Raw genomic sequence first — 16,997 nt, 5'->3', positions numbered from 1 at the left:
GTTTGCTTTTTCCATGTTTTCCGGGTTATTCTCAATTTTCTTTGCATTTAAAGGGCTCTGTTGTTTAGTCCGTAAAGATTCCATTGTAACGAAAAAACCTAAAAGAATACTCCCCCAACAGGTAAACCTGTTGGGGGAGGGAAGAGAAGAAAAAAGTAAGTAGACAAAAGCGAAAAAAGCGAAAAAGAAAGTAACAAAATTGACGAAAAAAAAACCCGACTGGAAAATGAGCTCTCTCAATCAGCTGCTTATCCGTGGGCGTTCTCAAGGTAGTGTGGCCGTAAGCCGAAGAGTGTTGCCATGTCCGGCTTTTTGTAAAGCAGCGCAGCCAGCTGGCTCTTCATTTTTTTGCATTTGCCCTGACTATATGTTTGTGGGGCCCACCGTGCTGCTCTGCACGGTTACGTTTGCGTCACTCTGGGGTTGACTGTTGTTCTCTTTGGGTGCAAAAAAGGACTGTTACACATGGACTGTGTTGGGTTACACATGGACTGTGTTGCCATGTGTAACCCGAGTGTAGTTTTAAACCTTAATTTCCTCTGATTTTCTACTCTTTTGCCTTTTAGCCTTAAATCTCGCGATGTTTTAGTAGTATTATGAGTGATTCTCGCGAGATTATTATTTAGCCAATCGCGGTTCAGTACTGGGGTCACATGTACCTTTCCAGTTTACCGGCTAGGTATATTAGCTCAAGCGAAAGGGCGTGAAGGGTAGAACGCTTTGGAAGGAGCAGAGCTGGCAGGAGCTCATTATTGTGAGCCGGAAAAGGAGATGAAAAAGATCCGGTAGTATGACACAAAACTGCGGAACTGGTGAGTATTTCTGTGAATGACTTAGCGTTGGCTTATAATCACTGCTGTTGTGTAGCCACTGAAGAAAAACTGATTGTACACTCCTTTTGATAACCAAAACGGGTAATTTAAATATTTATTGAACACTGGTTTATATTAGTATCTTAAATTTCATGTTAATTGATAATATGGTGTATATTTATTGAATGTTTTATGAATGTAATTTATTTTAGATTTAATGAAATTGCAATTGATCAAATATGATAGAATTATTTATAACACAAAATGTTATTTATTGAATTGTGTATACACTAAATGTTAGATCATATCAATATATTGAGGAAGTGGTCCTGTTTTGTTATTCAGGCCAGGTGGATGGTGAGCTAAGAGACCAGGCCTAGAGCCAAAGAAAGATTTCACCTGTTGGTGATTGAAGATTGCTTGCTTCTCCTACCCAGCTGGTAGGAGAATCCCACAAAGGACTCTGCTCCTTCTTTGATTGGACTTTCAATTACCCAGGACGTGAACCACGCCCTGGATACTCCCCTTGTTTGCGAGCCTGATTAATCCCCATTTGGGGTGGATGGACTAAGGGGTTGTAAGATGAACTTTGGGAACGATTGATTAATTTGTTTTTTCCCCCTTTGTTGTGTTCTTTTTTTCTCCTCTATTTTTCTTTTTATTTCATTGTTTTGTTTTTTTCCTTGATGGCCATTTGCATATCCCAATGTTGTGGTTGTAAATATGTATATATGATATTCACATTGCAAATACAAAACACTCGCAGCTGCAAAACTCTAGCCTAACTGCTCTTTCTTGAGTCGTACCTATTCTTAAAGAAAAAAGAAAGGAAACTGGCCTATTATCTTGGTTAAAAGCCATTTATGTTGAATAACAATTTAGGTTGTCTTTTCAAATATGCTACACATGTCTGGCTTTTTGTGAATCAGCACAGCCAGGTGGTTCTTCATGTTTTGTTTTTGCCCTGACTAAATGTTTGTGGGGCCCACCGTGCTGCTCTGCACGGTTACGTTTGCGTCACTCTGGGGTTGACTGTTCTTCTCTTTGGGTGCAAAATAGGAGTGACATGTTGCAGAAAGTCAGCAGCACCCAGCTCTGCTGCACAAAAAGGCTTACAGCACCTGGTATTCCCAGGCGGTCTCCCATCCAAGTACTAACCAGGCCCAACCCTGCTTAGCATCCGAGATCAGGCGTTTTATTTAGTTTTTTTACAAATTTATAAATTCAATAAAACATAAATGTTGTGCAATTTTATACAGTGAAAAACAAAAACATTATTTTAACAACAAAATACATATCCCAAAAGAAAAAAACCCTTAATTTTACCAAAAACAAACTAATCAGCAAAACCAAAGATTGACATATTAGTTATACCTTTTTACAAAGAAAGGACATTCTCAAGTAATTTGTTTTAAGATTTCCTCATGTACCTTAGAGTCAATACATTGGATTATTTTATGATGCATCTTCAAAAGTCCCAACAATAAACTCCACGCATCGATCTTCTTGTTTTCATAAAGTTTATCATTCCTTGTGATGTATATGGTATGTCTTGCCAATGAAGGAATAATATTGCAACATTCAAGTTGTGTTTTTGTGATTTGTCCATGTGCTTCATAAAGTCCAAAAAGTCTCGTCCAATTCCATTCGTTGTCCTTCGATGGAAGATTGACGTATGCCCTTTTCACAATGACTTGAATCTTCTCCCAGAAGCTGGTGTGATCGGGTGTTGTTGGATCGGGACAGTAGTGGAACAGGTGTTCAATGTTTTTGGGGCCTGTAAGACAAACTGTGCAATCTCTGCCATACTTGTCCTTGTCTATTTGGTGCAGGATGACGCCCGTAAAGTTCCTTCTGTGTTTCAATAGAAAGTCTGTATTATTAGCTTGATGTATGTTGAATTTGAAATGTGTTCTTAACCAGATGTTGTAGACTGGCATGTTTGGAAAAAGTTTCGCCCAATGTTTAAGGGATGTCGGTTCTATTATAATGCTCGAAATGAGCAAGCAATACCATTTTTTTTTGTCGAAATAGAATCTATTTCTATTTTCTGAGTACCTATGGATAGATAAAAAAATAAGGGCGTCATCCTGCACCTCTTGATGTCTTCCTCTCTTGCCAATGATCACGGAGCAGTGGAAGGGCAAGGCTGCCTGTATCTTTTTACAATTATTATCGTTTTAGCAAGTTTGAAATAACCAAAAATTTTGTTTATATTCACTGCTCCGCAATCATTCAAAACCTGCCCAAAGGTGTGAATACCAACCCTTCTCCAGGAAGGGAGATTCAACATTTTCCCATTATTTACATTATTTACAGAGTTTATTTGCAGGTTAATAATTGATTTTATTTTTTGTTTTCTTATTTTTTTCTATTTTTTATTTGTAAGCTAGACAGGAAGTGAGGTGGGTCAGTCCACTTTCTATAAATGTAGGGGCCTGGTAAAGGACCAACAGGCATTTGGGTTTGGGGCCTATGGTTTTTACCAGTGCAAGAGAGGTCAGCAGGAGAACAAAGAAAAATTTGATCATTGTAATTGCTTGCATAAAAGGAAAATAAAAGCAACCAAGACAATCAACAAGTTTGAACCTTAAACTTCTTTTGCCTGTGTCAAGAATCTGGACCCCATTGCCTCATAGTGGCTGATGGAACTTTTTATTTGGATGTTTGGTTGAACAAACAATCGCCACTACAACAAGTAAAAACCTCCCCATGGATCATGTCAGGAACCAGCCTGTGGATGAAAAGGAATAATTCCTCATCAATGGACATGTTGGATTTATGCATCTCAAGGATTATCATTCAACAAAAGGTTTTGGACCGTCTTTGAAATCAAGCGACTTGCTGCGTGAGGCCTGGATTGACACGCCACTCATTCATCAAACTGGTATGTGGCAATATTGTTCAAGTCGTAAAGGACAAACCGTGAAACTACTGGAGTTTAAAGACATTATTTAACTGCAAAGACTGATGAGATGAGTTTGATGTGATAAATTGATGTGTAATTGGATTCAGACGTGCGCCGACGCCCATCATGGAAATGTTTGTTCACAAGAATCAACCTCTTTAAACAAAGAGACAAGTTTGTGCTCCATCCTGTGGATTTTTTGTGGATTAATGTCGCTTTAAAGGTTTGAAATAATTCAAAGGATTGCTAAAAATGTCTGATGTAAAGAGCAAAGAGGATGACACTCAGATGTCACAAGAGAAAAGAAACATCAAATTCACACAAAAGGGTTTGGAGTTTTATATGAAAACATGTCAAGAAAAACAAAGTTTAAAGTGTAAACAAGCTTCAAACCTTGTGGAGAAAATCTCCGCATTATTGACGTCACAAAAAAATGTTAGTGTCTTCTGACTTTGTCAAGTTTATTAAATGCTATCAAGATGCAACTGATTTACATGAATCCTTTTTGAATTTGCATTGCCAGAAGAAGAAGTGTGTCATGAAGTGGTGGTGTTTGAGGTGGTGAGGCAGCACGCTGGAGACCCAGGTAAAGTGAGTAGTGAATATTTAATGAAAACAAGTCCACAAAAACAGAGTCCGCGGCCAGGCAGCACGGCTGAGCGGAAGCCAGGGCTCAACGCCGGTAGCAACTGGTTATACAGGCGGCTAACAAAATCAAAGGCAGACAACGACCTGCAAGGATAATCTGACAACAATACGACAAGGAACAAAGGACACAGGAGGGACTAAATACACTGAGGGTAATCAGGAGAACAAGACACACCTGGGAACAATCAAGGGGAAGACAGGACAAGGAGGAGACTCAGGACACAGAAACTCAGAATTAAACACAGAAAAACACAGAAACTGACAAAGTGAAAAGGCAAACTGCATTTTCAGTCCAAGGTGGTAGCATTTTCTGAATTTATGGACAATGTAAAGGTTTGGTTGCATGAAGCAGGATATCCATATACTGAACAGAACAATAATGTTGATGATCTAGTTGCAGAGGTGGATGAAATAAATCCTGAAAACAGTGTTTCTAATATTTCAAGTGTAAAGCCACGTTCAAAAACATCTTCACAGTTTTCTCGGACTTCATCCACATCTTCTGCTCGCATTGAAGCTGCAGCTGAAAAGGCGGCGCTCATGGAGAGATTCACTGCGTTGGACAAAAAACGTCTGATCGAAGAGCAAGAGGAGAAGCTGAGGAAAGAAAAGGAAAAATTAGATTTGGAAATAGTTGGCAGCAACCAATGCAAAACTTAATGTCTTAATGAATTCAGTCGCTGGTTCTAAACGATGTGATGGAATGAACTCTTATTTTGAAAGAGCTAAAGTAAAGGACATGCCGCTGCTAAATCCTCGCGCTGAGTTTTTTCCCAAAGGAAGAGCAAATTCTTCATCTGACCTTCCTGTCGTCAGACCTAAACAAAGGCAGAAACAACTTAAAACGGATCAAAAGAGAGTAAAAGTTGATTCTTCAACTCAAACAACGCAAACACAATTTCAATCTTCCTGACTGAGAACTGTCAGAATGATATTGTGAACATCATGCAAAGACAAAATGACATCACTGCCTTACTTGTAAAACAAAATTTATCGTCTGTCCTCCCATCTAGAAACATTTCCGTGTTTGATGGGGATCCAATGCAGTACAGATCATTTATGAACGCTTTTGAGAACAGAGTGGAAGCTAAAACTGACAACTGGAGCGACTGTTTGCACTTCTTAGAGCAGTTCACTAGGGGGCAGCCTAAAGATCTGGTGCACAGTTGTCAGCACTTACCTCCTGAGCTAGGTTATTCCAGGCCCAAATATCTTCTTGAAGAACATTTTGGAAATGAAAATAAAATGGCTTCTGCATATATGGAGAAGATTATGAGTCGGACACCAATAAAAGGTGACGATGTGAAAAGTCTTCAATCATTCTCTCTTTTCCTTCAAGGATGTTCAAATCTAACACAACAAATTGTTTACATGAAAGAATTGGATTTACCTTCAAATATGAGAACGATCGTACTGAAACTTCCATATAAACTGAGAGAAAAATGGAGAGTTACTGCTTATGAGCTGCAGGAGCAAAATGGCCACCGAGCTTTGTTCACTGATCTGGTTGCTTTTATAGTAAAAGAAGTAAATGTAGCATCAGATCCAGTGTTTGGCAACATCCAAGATCCACAAACTAGGATCAACTCTAAAGTCTCAAGTTCCAGCAAGCAAAGGAAAAAAGGAAGCAGTTTTGCCACAAATGTCAACACAATACTAGACACCAAAACTCAGTCAACTGAAAATAAGACCAAGTCTACAGCTGCTTGTTTTGTTTACAAAGAAATCATCTATTGGAAAACTGTATGCAGTTTAAAGCTAAAATGCATCGGGACAAGTTGACCTTCATTAAACAAAGGGGGATTTGTTTCGGTTGACTGAAAGTTGGTCACACAAGCAAAGACTGCAGGAGTCGTTTGGATTGCAACGTGTGTCACCAAAGGCATCCGGGGGATCTTCACATAGAGCAAAAGGAGCCAGAAGCCTCTTCAGAACAAACCCAACAGACAAAAAGGTCTCATGTCAACTTCTCAACTGTAACCACCCAGACATGTGGGCATATTGGGGCCGGTCATGATGATGATGCAGTTTTTTCTATTGTTACAGTAAAAGTTAAAAGTCAAAAGAGCAACAAAATTGTACAAACTTATGCATTTCTGGATCCAGGAAGTTCAGGTGCATTCTGTACAGAAACTTTGGCAAAAAGACTGAACTTAAAGGGCAAAAGGACAAATATTCTGCTGAGAACAATGAATCAAAATAAGATTGTTAATGTACAAGTTTTGTCTGGTTTGGAAATCTCTCATTTGAAAACAAATGACTTCATAGCATTACCAGATGTTTTGACTCAGAGTACCATGCCAGTTTCTACATTGAATATTCCCCAGCAAAAGGACATTGATCAGTGGCCTCATCTTAAGCCTGTTAAACTTCATAACATCAATGCAAATGTGGAACTACTGATAGGAACTGATGCTTCAAATGTTTTAGAGCCCTGGGAGGTGATAAACAGCGTGGATGGTGGGCCATATGCTGTAAAAACTAAAGTTGGCTGGGTCATAAATGGTCCTTTGCGAACTAGAAGCAACAGCAGAAATAAAAATGTCTGCACTGCTGTAACAGCCAACAGGATCTCTGTTGAGCATCTTAAAGAAATGCTGGTCAAACAAACGCTCCATTTCTTTTTGCTCTGACTAAATGTTTGTCATGTCCACTCTGTAGGTTTAACCATTCATCTCTCTCGAGTAACGCCTGCTTCTCTGTGGAGGCAACAAGTGACAAAGTGGTTCAGTTGTTTTCACCACTTGTCCCTTATTCTTATTTCTGATTAATTCACTTTCTTTAGATGGTCATAATGTTTAAACTTAAACATTACTTTGCAACTTTGCTTTACTTACTATCCTGGGTTTGTTTGTTTGTTTTTAGCATTATGTTTCAGTTTCCACCTATTCAGATGTTTAGGTTGAAATAAGTACTTATTGGTTCAATTTGTTTATTTTGTTTCAAATTATATTCATGATATTTGGTTTCCTTTTTACTCACTGTTTATCCTTTGATTTTCAGCTTGGCAGGAATATGGGAGGGGCCAGCCCAGTGTTTCCTGCTTGATTACATCATTAATTATTTTGCTGGGTTTTACCAATTAGAGGCTTTTCTTTGACGGATTGCTTTGTTTTTTTCTTCCAAGAAACCTTTTGAGTTATTTTCTACTACATGGTTTATTTTTCAGACTTATTTCATTATGTAGATGAGTTTGTAAATTAGATTAATGTTGTTTTTCTGTTTAGATTTTGTTTTTTTGTTTTTCTGTTTAATTGTGGCTTGGTCCACTTAGCTCAGTGTTTTTATGCCAATTGGTCATAAAAACACTGAGTTCTGGAGGCTCAGGGAGGAAATGTCTGAGGCAAATGTGTCAATAAAAGTTATATGAAGGATCTGAAGACAATGGCTGATTGTTTGTTCACCTTGAAGACTCTAGACCACGCTATTTTACAAATGGTGGCAGCGGTGATTCCCGGCCTGTAGGTGACAACAATGTGGAAATCAACCAGGTCATTGATGGCGAATTGAATCTCTTCCTCTGTCAATGGAGCATCAGAGCAAAGGCCATATCCCTGAGAGAGTGAGGAGTCAATCACACCGACAACCTCTTCTATTTTCTCTGTAGGAATATTTTCATTTAGGAAAAGTTTTTGATAAAATGTTTGGACTGTTTCTAAAAAAACTTGTATCGGACACTTTGTCTCCTTTTTCGTTTATTAATTCATTTATTGTTGTGTTGATTTGTTTACATTTTTCCTGCGCAAGAAAGAAAGTTGTGAATTTTTCACCTTCTGTCAGATATTTAGCTTTACTATGATTTATAGCTCCTTTTACATTTATTTATTTCTATTTGATTGTTTTTTTTATGTCTCTGTCCCTCATTTTTAAGGTTCTCTAGTTCAATGTTTTTTCCTTAAAATATACTAATTTTGAAAGTCTCTTTTCCTTTGCTTTTATAAATAATAAAATTAGCATTTTATTTTCTTAATACTTGACATTTAGCAGCTAAAAAGAGCTCAGTCCTTCCCACTCAATGCAGTGTAGAGATATTTAGATTTTTTTATTATTATCTAATAACTGGACGAAAAAGATTTTCTTATTTTATCCCACTTGAGGAGTTATGAGTAGAACATATTTACAGACGAATTTCTTTCATCTTAAATGGGAAATATTTAATTTGGACTCATCTATTCTAAGCAATTATCGACCAATATCAAATATACCTATTTTGGCTAAAATATTGGAAAAATTTGTTTTCCAACAGATTAATGGCTTTTTAGCTCTGAATAATTGTTTTGATGTCCATCAATCAGCCTTCCATCAAAATTATAGCACAGAAACTGCTCTTGTGAAAATAGTCAATGACCTCCGTCTAAACAATGACCGTAATAAAATTTCAGTATTAGTTTTACTTGACTTGAGCGCTGCATTTGACACAGTTGATCATGACATCCTATTATCTCGATTAGAAAATTGGGTTGGCACTTCCGGGGTGGTACTCAGCTGGCTTAAATCCTACCTGTCCAATAGAACCTTTTGTGTTTCAATAGGCAGCTTTAAATCCAAGGAAAATACAATTACCTATGGAGTTCCCCAAGGGTCCATCCTGGGGCCACTTCTTTTTAATATTTACATGCTCCCATTAATTCAAATTATAAGAAATAATAATATAGAATACCACAACTACGCCGACGATACACAACTGTACATTAGTCTTTCACCAGGAGATTACAATCAGGTTCAAGTACTCACTAAATGTATTGAGCAGATTAATGTCTGGATGAGCCATAACTTTCTCCAACTAAATCAAGACAAAACTGAAATATTAGTATTAGGACCAAAAGAGCACAGATTGAAATCTATCACCTACCTTCACTCAATTGGTTTAAAATGCTCTGATAAAGCCAAAAATTTAGGGGTGATTATGGATCCTGATCTGAATTTCAATTACCACATCAAATCTATTATAAAAAAAATCATACTATCACCTCAAAAATATTGCTAAAATCAGATGACTCGTGTCCATACAGGATTCTGAGAAACTAGTTCATGCCTTTGTTTTTAGCAGACTTGATTATTGCAATGCCATTCTTGCTGGATTACCAATAAAAGCATTAAGACAGCTCCAGCTCCTCCAGAATGCTGCTGCAAGAGTCCTCACTAAAATAAAAAGAGATCAGCACATCAGTCCAGTTCTCAGATCTCTGCACTGGCTGCCTGTTGCTCAAAGAATTGACTTTAAAATTTCCTTAATAGTTTATAAAGCACTTCATAATAGAAATCCAAACTACATTTCCGGTCTTCTGCAACCCTACGTACCACTCAGAACATTAAGATCATCAGACTCAAACCTGTTAACTATTCCGAGAGTCAGAAGTAAACACGGAGAAGCAGCCTTTAGTTTTTATGCTCCAACACTATGGAATAAACTTCCTGCTCATTGTAAGTCTGCGCCTACCTTGAGTTTATTTAAAACAAGGTTAAAAACCTTCTTATTTGAAGTTGTCTATTCTTAAATTTTTAATCCCACTCTTTTACTATAATTACAATTTTAATGTTTACTTTGTCTATATATTTTCTTTATTTTATTTTATCTATTTATTTATTTTTCTTCTAACAGTATTTATTCCTTATTTTTCTTGTACAAGCACTTTGAGTTGTCTTTGGCTGAAAGGTGTTATATAAATAAAGTTGCCTTGCCTTGCCTTTAATAAAAAGCCGACCCGTGTGATCCCTGCTGCGTGTGAGTCAGTCCACTGAGAAGAGAGATGTTCAGCTCTGAATGATTAAACCACCAAACATAACTTTTTATTTACAAAGCAAAATTTGTAATAAATAATGATGTATTATTGTGTTCAGCTCATGAAATGAGATGGTTTTAGTGAAACTCAGACTAATAGAGAAGCGTAAAGTATAAGGTGTGATGATTTTTATCATTCTGATGACAAAAATCATAATAACAAACAAAAAACAGAATTAAATGATTAAAAAATGTAAGTGTATGGGTAAACAATGCGCCGATCCACATTTTTCACTTTCAATACTGATACCGATACCAATATCTGAGGCTCAGTATCAGCTGACACTGATGCAGAAAAGCAGCTGAATTGACGTTCTTTGTTTTAAAAGCACAGACACAAATGTACCAAATTAAAAATGTATTTCATCATTTAAACACACACAGTTTTGGTGAAACATGTCAAAATTTGTGACCCAGTGATAAAATAAATAATAAACTGACATCATTCATATATATATATATATATATATATATATATATATATATATATATATATATATATATATATATATATATATATATATATATAATTATACATAAATAATATTTATGATTTTATATTATGTATAGGCTAATATAATATTTATACATGTCTATATGTAGTAAACTGAAACTCCATCATTGTTTTGCTCTATGACAGGGGTGTCCAAACTTTTTGCAAAGGGGGCCAGATTTGGTGTGTTAAAAATATAGGGGGGCCAACCTTGGCGGACGTTCTTTACATATAACAGCAATTAATTTAAATACATTTCATCGAGCTGTTGTGTGTTTCACATTTGCTTTTTTATTTTAATTTCAGCCATCTTAAGCATATGTTTTGGTTCATTTGAAACATACATATCAAAATTCAATTGACATTGAAAATTTAAATTAAATATTATCCGGGATCTCGTTCTTCCAAATGAGGGCGGGAACAGAGATCGACCGGTAAATGAAGAGCTTCGCTGTTTGGCTCAGCTTTCTCTTCACCACGGCGGACCGGTACAGCGCCCGCTTCACAGCAGACGCTGCGCCGATCCGCCTGTCAATCTCCCGCTTCCCTCTTCCCTCATTAGTGAACAAGATCCAGAGATACTTGAACTCCTCCACTTGGGGCAGGACACCGGTCTCGACCCGGTAAAAGGCTCTCTACCCTTTTCCGGCTCGGGACCATGGCCTCGGATTTGGAGGCACTGATCCTCATCCTGGCCGAGAGCTGCTTCACCCCAGACCCGCTCTCTGGTCTAATTAAGCAGAATAAAAATATTGAGGGCATAAAATCACCACAAGGCAATATCAGTAAAATATTTCAATTCGCAGATGATACAACAATAACAGTCAAAAATGAAAATAGTATCGATTTGGTCATGAAACATTTGCACAATTATGGATTAGCTTCAGGAGCTAAAATAAATGCAAATAAGTCAGTAATCATGTATTGTGGCGAGGCGGCTTGGACGCCAGGGAGATGGGAGTTCAGGGAGGAGGAGGACACAGTCAAGGTCCTGGGCGTTTACCTCGGTAAGCAGCCAAGAGCAGCAAGAGACAAGACCTGGAAAAAGACCACCACAAAAGTCCAAAATCTGTTAAATTTATGGAAGCAAAGGAAATTACCTATTAAAGGGAAAATTGTCATTATAAATAGCTTAATCATTTCAAAAATCATTTATCTGCTCAGTATTTATGATGTCCCAGTTCAAATATTAAATAAATTCAACAGTCAAATAACAACCTTCATCTGAAAAAGTTGCAGAAACTTAATTAATCATAAATCTTTAATTGCACCGTATAAAGAAGGTGGAGTTAGTAAATATCCAATCAAAAAAACATGCATTAAGAATTAAACTGATTTCTAGGTTTCTCACTTCGTCCAATAAACACTTTTGGTACAACTACTTCAAATCACATTTAGAATCTTTTGGCACAAAAAACATCTTTAATCTGTGTTCAATCTCGAGTTTGAAAGAAATGCAAAATGAAAACTTTTTCACAGAATGTTTTGAGGTTTGGAATAAAATCAGACAAAAACTAATAACATATGTCAAGTACAGGTCATTTGTCTCGCTGCCGATCTTCAACAACCCTGAGGTGGTCTGTCTCAGCCACGTCAGCGTCTGGAGGAAAATTCGTGAAATTATCGCAGGCATGTCTGCCAAGCCTTCTCTAAAGAACGGAGAATGGGAATGGATGAGACTTTTCGGTATTCATGATTCACACGGACAGCTGTCAGATCATCACCTTCAACTCTTTTCTCTTCAGCACGACACACTATCTACATCACAAGGAACTATCAACTTTATGAAAACAAGAAAATTAATAACTGGACTTTATTTTTGGCACTTTTAAGAATACATTGGAAGACAATTAAACATGTAAATTCAGAATTGTGTGAAGATATTTTTGGCCAACTTTTTCAATGCAAATATTTTGAAAAAGAAATGTTCTAAAAATGTATTTTATACATGTGATTAGTGAGACTGTTTTTGATGTAATCATGTATTTGTCTCTTTTTGATGTTTTGTGAACATTCATGTGTTGTTTACTTACGTATTCATTGTAAATAATGGCACTGTCTGTTTTATTTTGAATTAAAAATACAAAAGAAACGTCTGATCTCAGAAGCTAAGCAGGGTCGGGCCTGGTTAGTACTTGGATGGGAGACCGCCTGGGAATACCAGGTGCTGTAAGCCTTTTTGTGCAGCAGAGCTGGGTGCTGCTGACTTTCTGCAACATGTCAGTCCTTTTTTTGCACCCAAAGCGAAGAACACTCAGCCCCAGATGGATACATATTTACATATGTATTTTACACTCTGAACTTAATTTAACCTGATATATGTTATAAACTACACAAAAGAATCAGTAAAAAGTTTGTAAATGTGAAATGAAACAATAAAAAAAAAATAAAAATTCACGACTCAAAATTTCGATGTAAATTCTGCGTTTCTGCGAGCGGCTTCACAAAGTGGCAGAGGAATGTCGTGACCCTGTGGGTTTCTGGTTCGCAACCCGCCTTCAATGCCTTGAGACAAACAATTTCAAACCGATGAACTACAATAACTTGCTGAAATGCAAACCAAGCAGCCTCCATTCACGAGTCCGTGAAAACTCGGCCCCTTTTCCATCACTTTTGCGTGACAGGGGGGGCTCAACTGACTAAAATGTGTCCAGGATGTCCTGCACAAATGATGTCAACCAAAACCTGTAGAAAGATAGAAAACTAACAAGAACTCAATGTGAAAGTGTGATCATCCAGGATGTGCTGCAGCTTTACAGTGAAATGACATTTTGTCAGGACAACAGGAACTCTCTGCTTGTCTTGTATGTTGTTTATCATTCCAGACTAGCTACCATTTCCTCTGGGCCGGATCTCATGTTTCTAAATCTTCATTCACATCAGAAGGCTTTTGAACGGCAAAGCAGCAGCACGTTGTGGACGATCACATTCTGACGGTGAGTTTTGTGATTCATTTTTTCATCATTGCGCAGTTTTTTTTAAAATTACCCTTGCATGTTTGTTAATTTTCAATAAAGAAAAAAAGCACATTCACAATCTCATTTACTAGTGACTTCTACAATACTTTTCATCATTTCTGATGTTCATCTTGGAAAGACATGACACAATGTGACTGACTGTAAACTTCATCTTTAACAGGATTAAATGTGTAAATGTGTGTGGACTGATAAAAGACAGCGTCTTTTCTGTTGAGAAAATTATCGTTCAAACTAAGTATCAAATTTCACTCATTTTTTACAGTATCCAACACTTGACTGAGAAGATGAGGCTTTGTTTTCTCTTCTGTGTTTTCTGTCTGATGCTTCCCATGAGCCTCAGTCAGCTGCCGGGTCCCCCTGGTGAGAAAGGTGACAGAGGACTTCCTGGAGTACCTGGACCATCTGGACCATCTGGATTTCCTGGTATCAGCTCACAAACCAAAGATAGTTTTTGTTTTTGAAGAGCTAAAAATGGAACAAAAAATCTATAGAATGAAAAGAGCAATGAAAAATACTGTAGACAAATTCTTCATTTTTTTCATCACCAGTGAAGATTGCTTCATCTCTTTTTGGATTCAGGAAGGAAAGGAGATCCTGGATTACATGGAGCACCTGGAATACCAGGACCACCTGGTGCAATGGGTATCAGCTCACAAAACAAAGAAAAAGTTTTTCTGAAGAGCTAAAAATAGAACAAAAAATCTGTAGAATGTGAAGAGCAATGAAAAATACTGTAGATATTTTCTATGAAGATTTCTTCATCTTCCTTTTGGATTCAGGAGCGCGTGGAATACCAGGACCAGCTGGACCATCTGGACCATCTGGACTAGCTGGACGACCTGGACGACCTGGACCAGTCGCCGTGTGTGGACGAGGTGATGACATGACATTACGTTCACTGAATCTTTGACACAATAGTTGAACAGTAAAACAGACCAAGTCACCAATTTAAAATTCAAGACTCTGACATTTTTCACTGTTAATATAACTGTGGAGAAGAGAAAACTATCGTAAAATATTTTTGAGCTGAAGCCAAATGAACTTTGGTGACCAAACTTGTTCTTTTGTATCCAGAGCTCTTTGATTCTTTCACACGGGATGCTGATTTACTGACGAAGATCACCGCTAAGCTGGACCTTGGTGGGTTTTCTATTCTATTTCGATCAGCCAAGAATTAGAGCAGCAAAAGATTTATTAGAGTTAGTGAGTATCTAATGTTTTCCTCCACGTCTGATTTTGGGTTTTACACATTTTTCCATCCATGTCTGATGAACATCTAAATATCTAAGCAGCAAAGTTAATAGAGGATGAAAAGCAGTGAGTCAGAGGACAGCCACAGGATTATTTTACATTGTCCAAAAAAAATAAAGAAATAATCTCTTCCAAATTTTCTGCATGTTTTTCCAGCTATAACCTTTGACTTTGTGCGGAAGGTGGGTCAGAAATACTTTGTGTCCAACAAGGAGAGAGGATCTTTCCAGAAGGCTGCAGATTTCTGCCAGCAACAAGGCCTGGAGCTGGCTCTGCCCCAGAGTGAGGAGGAGAACCACATGCTGCGTCAGCTGATGGGTCAAGATGAGAAAAGAGCCTGGATCAACGTCAACGTGAGAAAAGCAGAAGGGAACTTCCAGTCTGACATGAAAAATCGACCTCTGACCTTCACCAAATGGGGAGAAGGACAGCCGGATGGAGGCATTGGGGACAGCGGCTGCAGCATGGCAGCGGAGGACGGCGCCTGGAGAGTGACAGCAGACTGTTCTCTGGACGCTGACATCATCTGTCAGCTGTAGAAAGATCATCCATCAGGCAGCTTGCTGAGTCATCTAGATATGACTTCAGCATTTTTATTACTTAATCCAGATTAGTGCATTCAGACTGCTGTCATCACTCAGTCTTGCTCTGTTTGTCCTGATGGTGTTCATCCACAGTCTAATAAGCTTTTCACAGATCCTTATATATGACGTATATATGACGTATATATGACAGACATATTTAGGTGTTCATACTTAATGAAATTGTTGAATCTCACAATGACTTTTTAACAGTGTATCAATAGTCATGAGTGGAACTCAATGGGAAATATTTGTGTGAAACGTACAGTGTAAACTGATATTAAGTTTGATTCTTTATCATAAATAAAGATTTGACTGACAGATGAAATGGCCTAATTTTTGTCCTTTCAAACTATTTTGTCTTAGAATAGATTACCTGAGCACAAGTAGTTTTATAACTTGAAACTGTAGGCAATAAAAATAAGTAAAAACACTTGGAAGAACTGAATAAAAGGAAAATAAGGTCAAGACAGAGCTAAACAAAATAAGAAAATGACACAAAATAATTAAATTGGAATGAAATCAAACTTCAAAACAACCTCACAACTCAGGATCCTGATAGTCATAAGACTCACCCTAAACCCTTTCTTCTCATTCTGACCACTCAAAGTACATTTACTCTGGATCCACAGTCGGCTTTTTACCGTCATAACCTCACATTTGTAACCTCAGTCACAAATTGGTAGATCATTTTGTTGAGCCACAGCTGACCTCATTGAAAAGACAATGACAGCCTAAAAGTGTTCACTTCGAATGCTCCACTACTATTTCTTCTTCAGACAAATGGTTGCTCTGTCTCATAAAATATTTTGGTCATGCAGATCAAGAGTTTTATTTCCATTATGCTGGAAACTATCTAATTTGGGTATTATGAATTACGTGTCAAAAAATAAGGACGACAAATGTTTTTTGATTATTGATTTGTGTGATCAGACAAAACACCACATCAACACGACACTGTTGACCATGACTTGCCATTCAACTGACTGGAGATCTGTGTCGGACTCTCTAGCACAGGGCTTGACTGGTTTAAGCCTCATCCAAAGAACTGGGATTCTTCTTGCCAATAGGTAACAGAAGACAGAAGTCATACGTGGGGTACCCCAAGGTTTCATCTTGGGGTCCTTCTAATTTAATATCTTCATGCGGGTGACACGCCACTCCTCATTACAATGTCACCAGGTGTCTATGAACCCAAAACTGAAGTAATCACAGTGTTTTTGACCAAAAGATGACCTACTTCTTCTGTTCACTATGACCTTGAGTATTTTCAAGCTTCCTATGAGGATTTGAGTTTTCTGTGTGTTTATTTTGGCTTCTGTCCCAACTGTGCCTCGTTCCCCTGATTACCCTCTGTGTATTGAATCCCACCTGTGTCTCTTGTTCCTTGTCGGGTCTTCGTCTATCCAGTCGTCATTGTCTCTAGCAATATTTTCCAGTTGCTACCAGTTCTGAGTTCCTTACCTTCTTCACACATGTGCTTCCTGGATTTAGTGCACCAAAAATTATGGTTTCATGATTAAACCATAAATTTCTCTGCTACC

General features: G+C 37.7%; 1 protein-coding gene across 1 annotated transcript; it reads left to right on the top strand.

The window, feature by feature from the left end:
* Positions 1-716: 716 nt before the first annotated feature.
* Positions 717-15,775, top strand: LOC129360771 (pulmonary surfactant-associated protein D-like). The gene is made up of 7 exons (XM_055031212.1): positions 717-812; positions 13,469-13,579; positions 13,884-14,044; positions 14,201-14,263; positions 14,401-14,496; positions 14,696-14,761; positions 15,029-15,775. The coding sequence occupies exons 3-7, from the start codon at positions 13,906-13,908 to the stop codon at positions 15,409-15,411; spliced, it is 747 nt and encodes a 248-aa protein (XP_054887187.1). The 5' UTR covers positions 717-812; positions 13,469-13,579; positions 13,884-13,905; the 3' UTR covers positions 15,412-15,775.
* The last annotated feature ends 1,222 nt before the right edge of the window (positions 15,776-16,997 follow it).

Source organism: Poeciliopsis prolifica, unplaced genomic scaffold, assembly GCF_027474105.1.
Source record: "Poeciliopsis prolifica strain line A6 unplaced genomic scaffold, Auburn_PproV2 SCAFFOLD001, whole genome shotgun sequence".
NCBI classification, from domain to species: Eukaryota; Metazoa; Chordata; class Actinopteri; order Cyprinodontiformes; family Poeciliidae; genus Poeciliopsis; species Poeciliopsis prolifica.
The sequence above is the reverse complement of the archived record's forward strand: the minus strand, read 5'-3'. Positions and strand labels throughout refer to the sequence as shown.

What these genes read in the sequence shown, in the direction of transcription:
- LOC129360771 (XM_055031212.1), top strand. Translation starts at nt 13,906, where the DNA reads ATGAGGCTTTGTTTTCTCTTCTGTGTTTTCTGTCTGATGCTTCCCATG. An exon ending in AGGACCACCTGGTGCAATGG is followed by an intron (nt 14,264 to 14,400) that starts GTATCAGCTCAC and finishes TTTTGGATTCAG; the next exon opens with GAGCGCGTGGAATACCAGGA. An exon ending in AGTCGCCGTGTGTGGACGAG is followed by an intron (nt 14,497 to 14,695) that starts GTGATGACATGA and finishes TTTTGTATCCAG; the next exon opens with AGCTCTTTGATTCTTTCACA.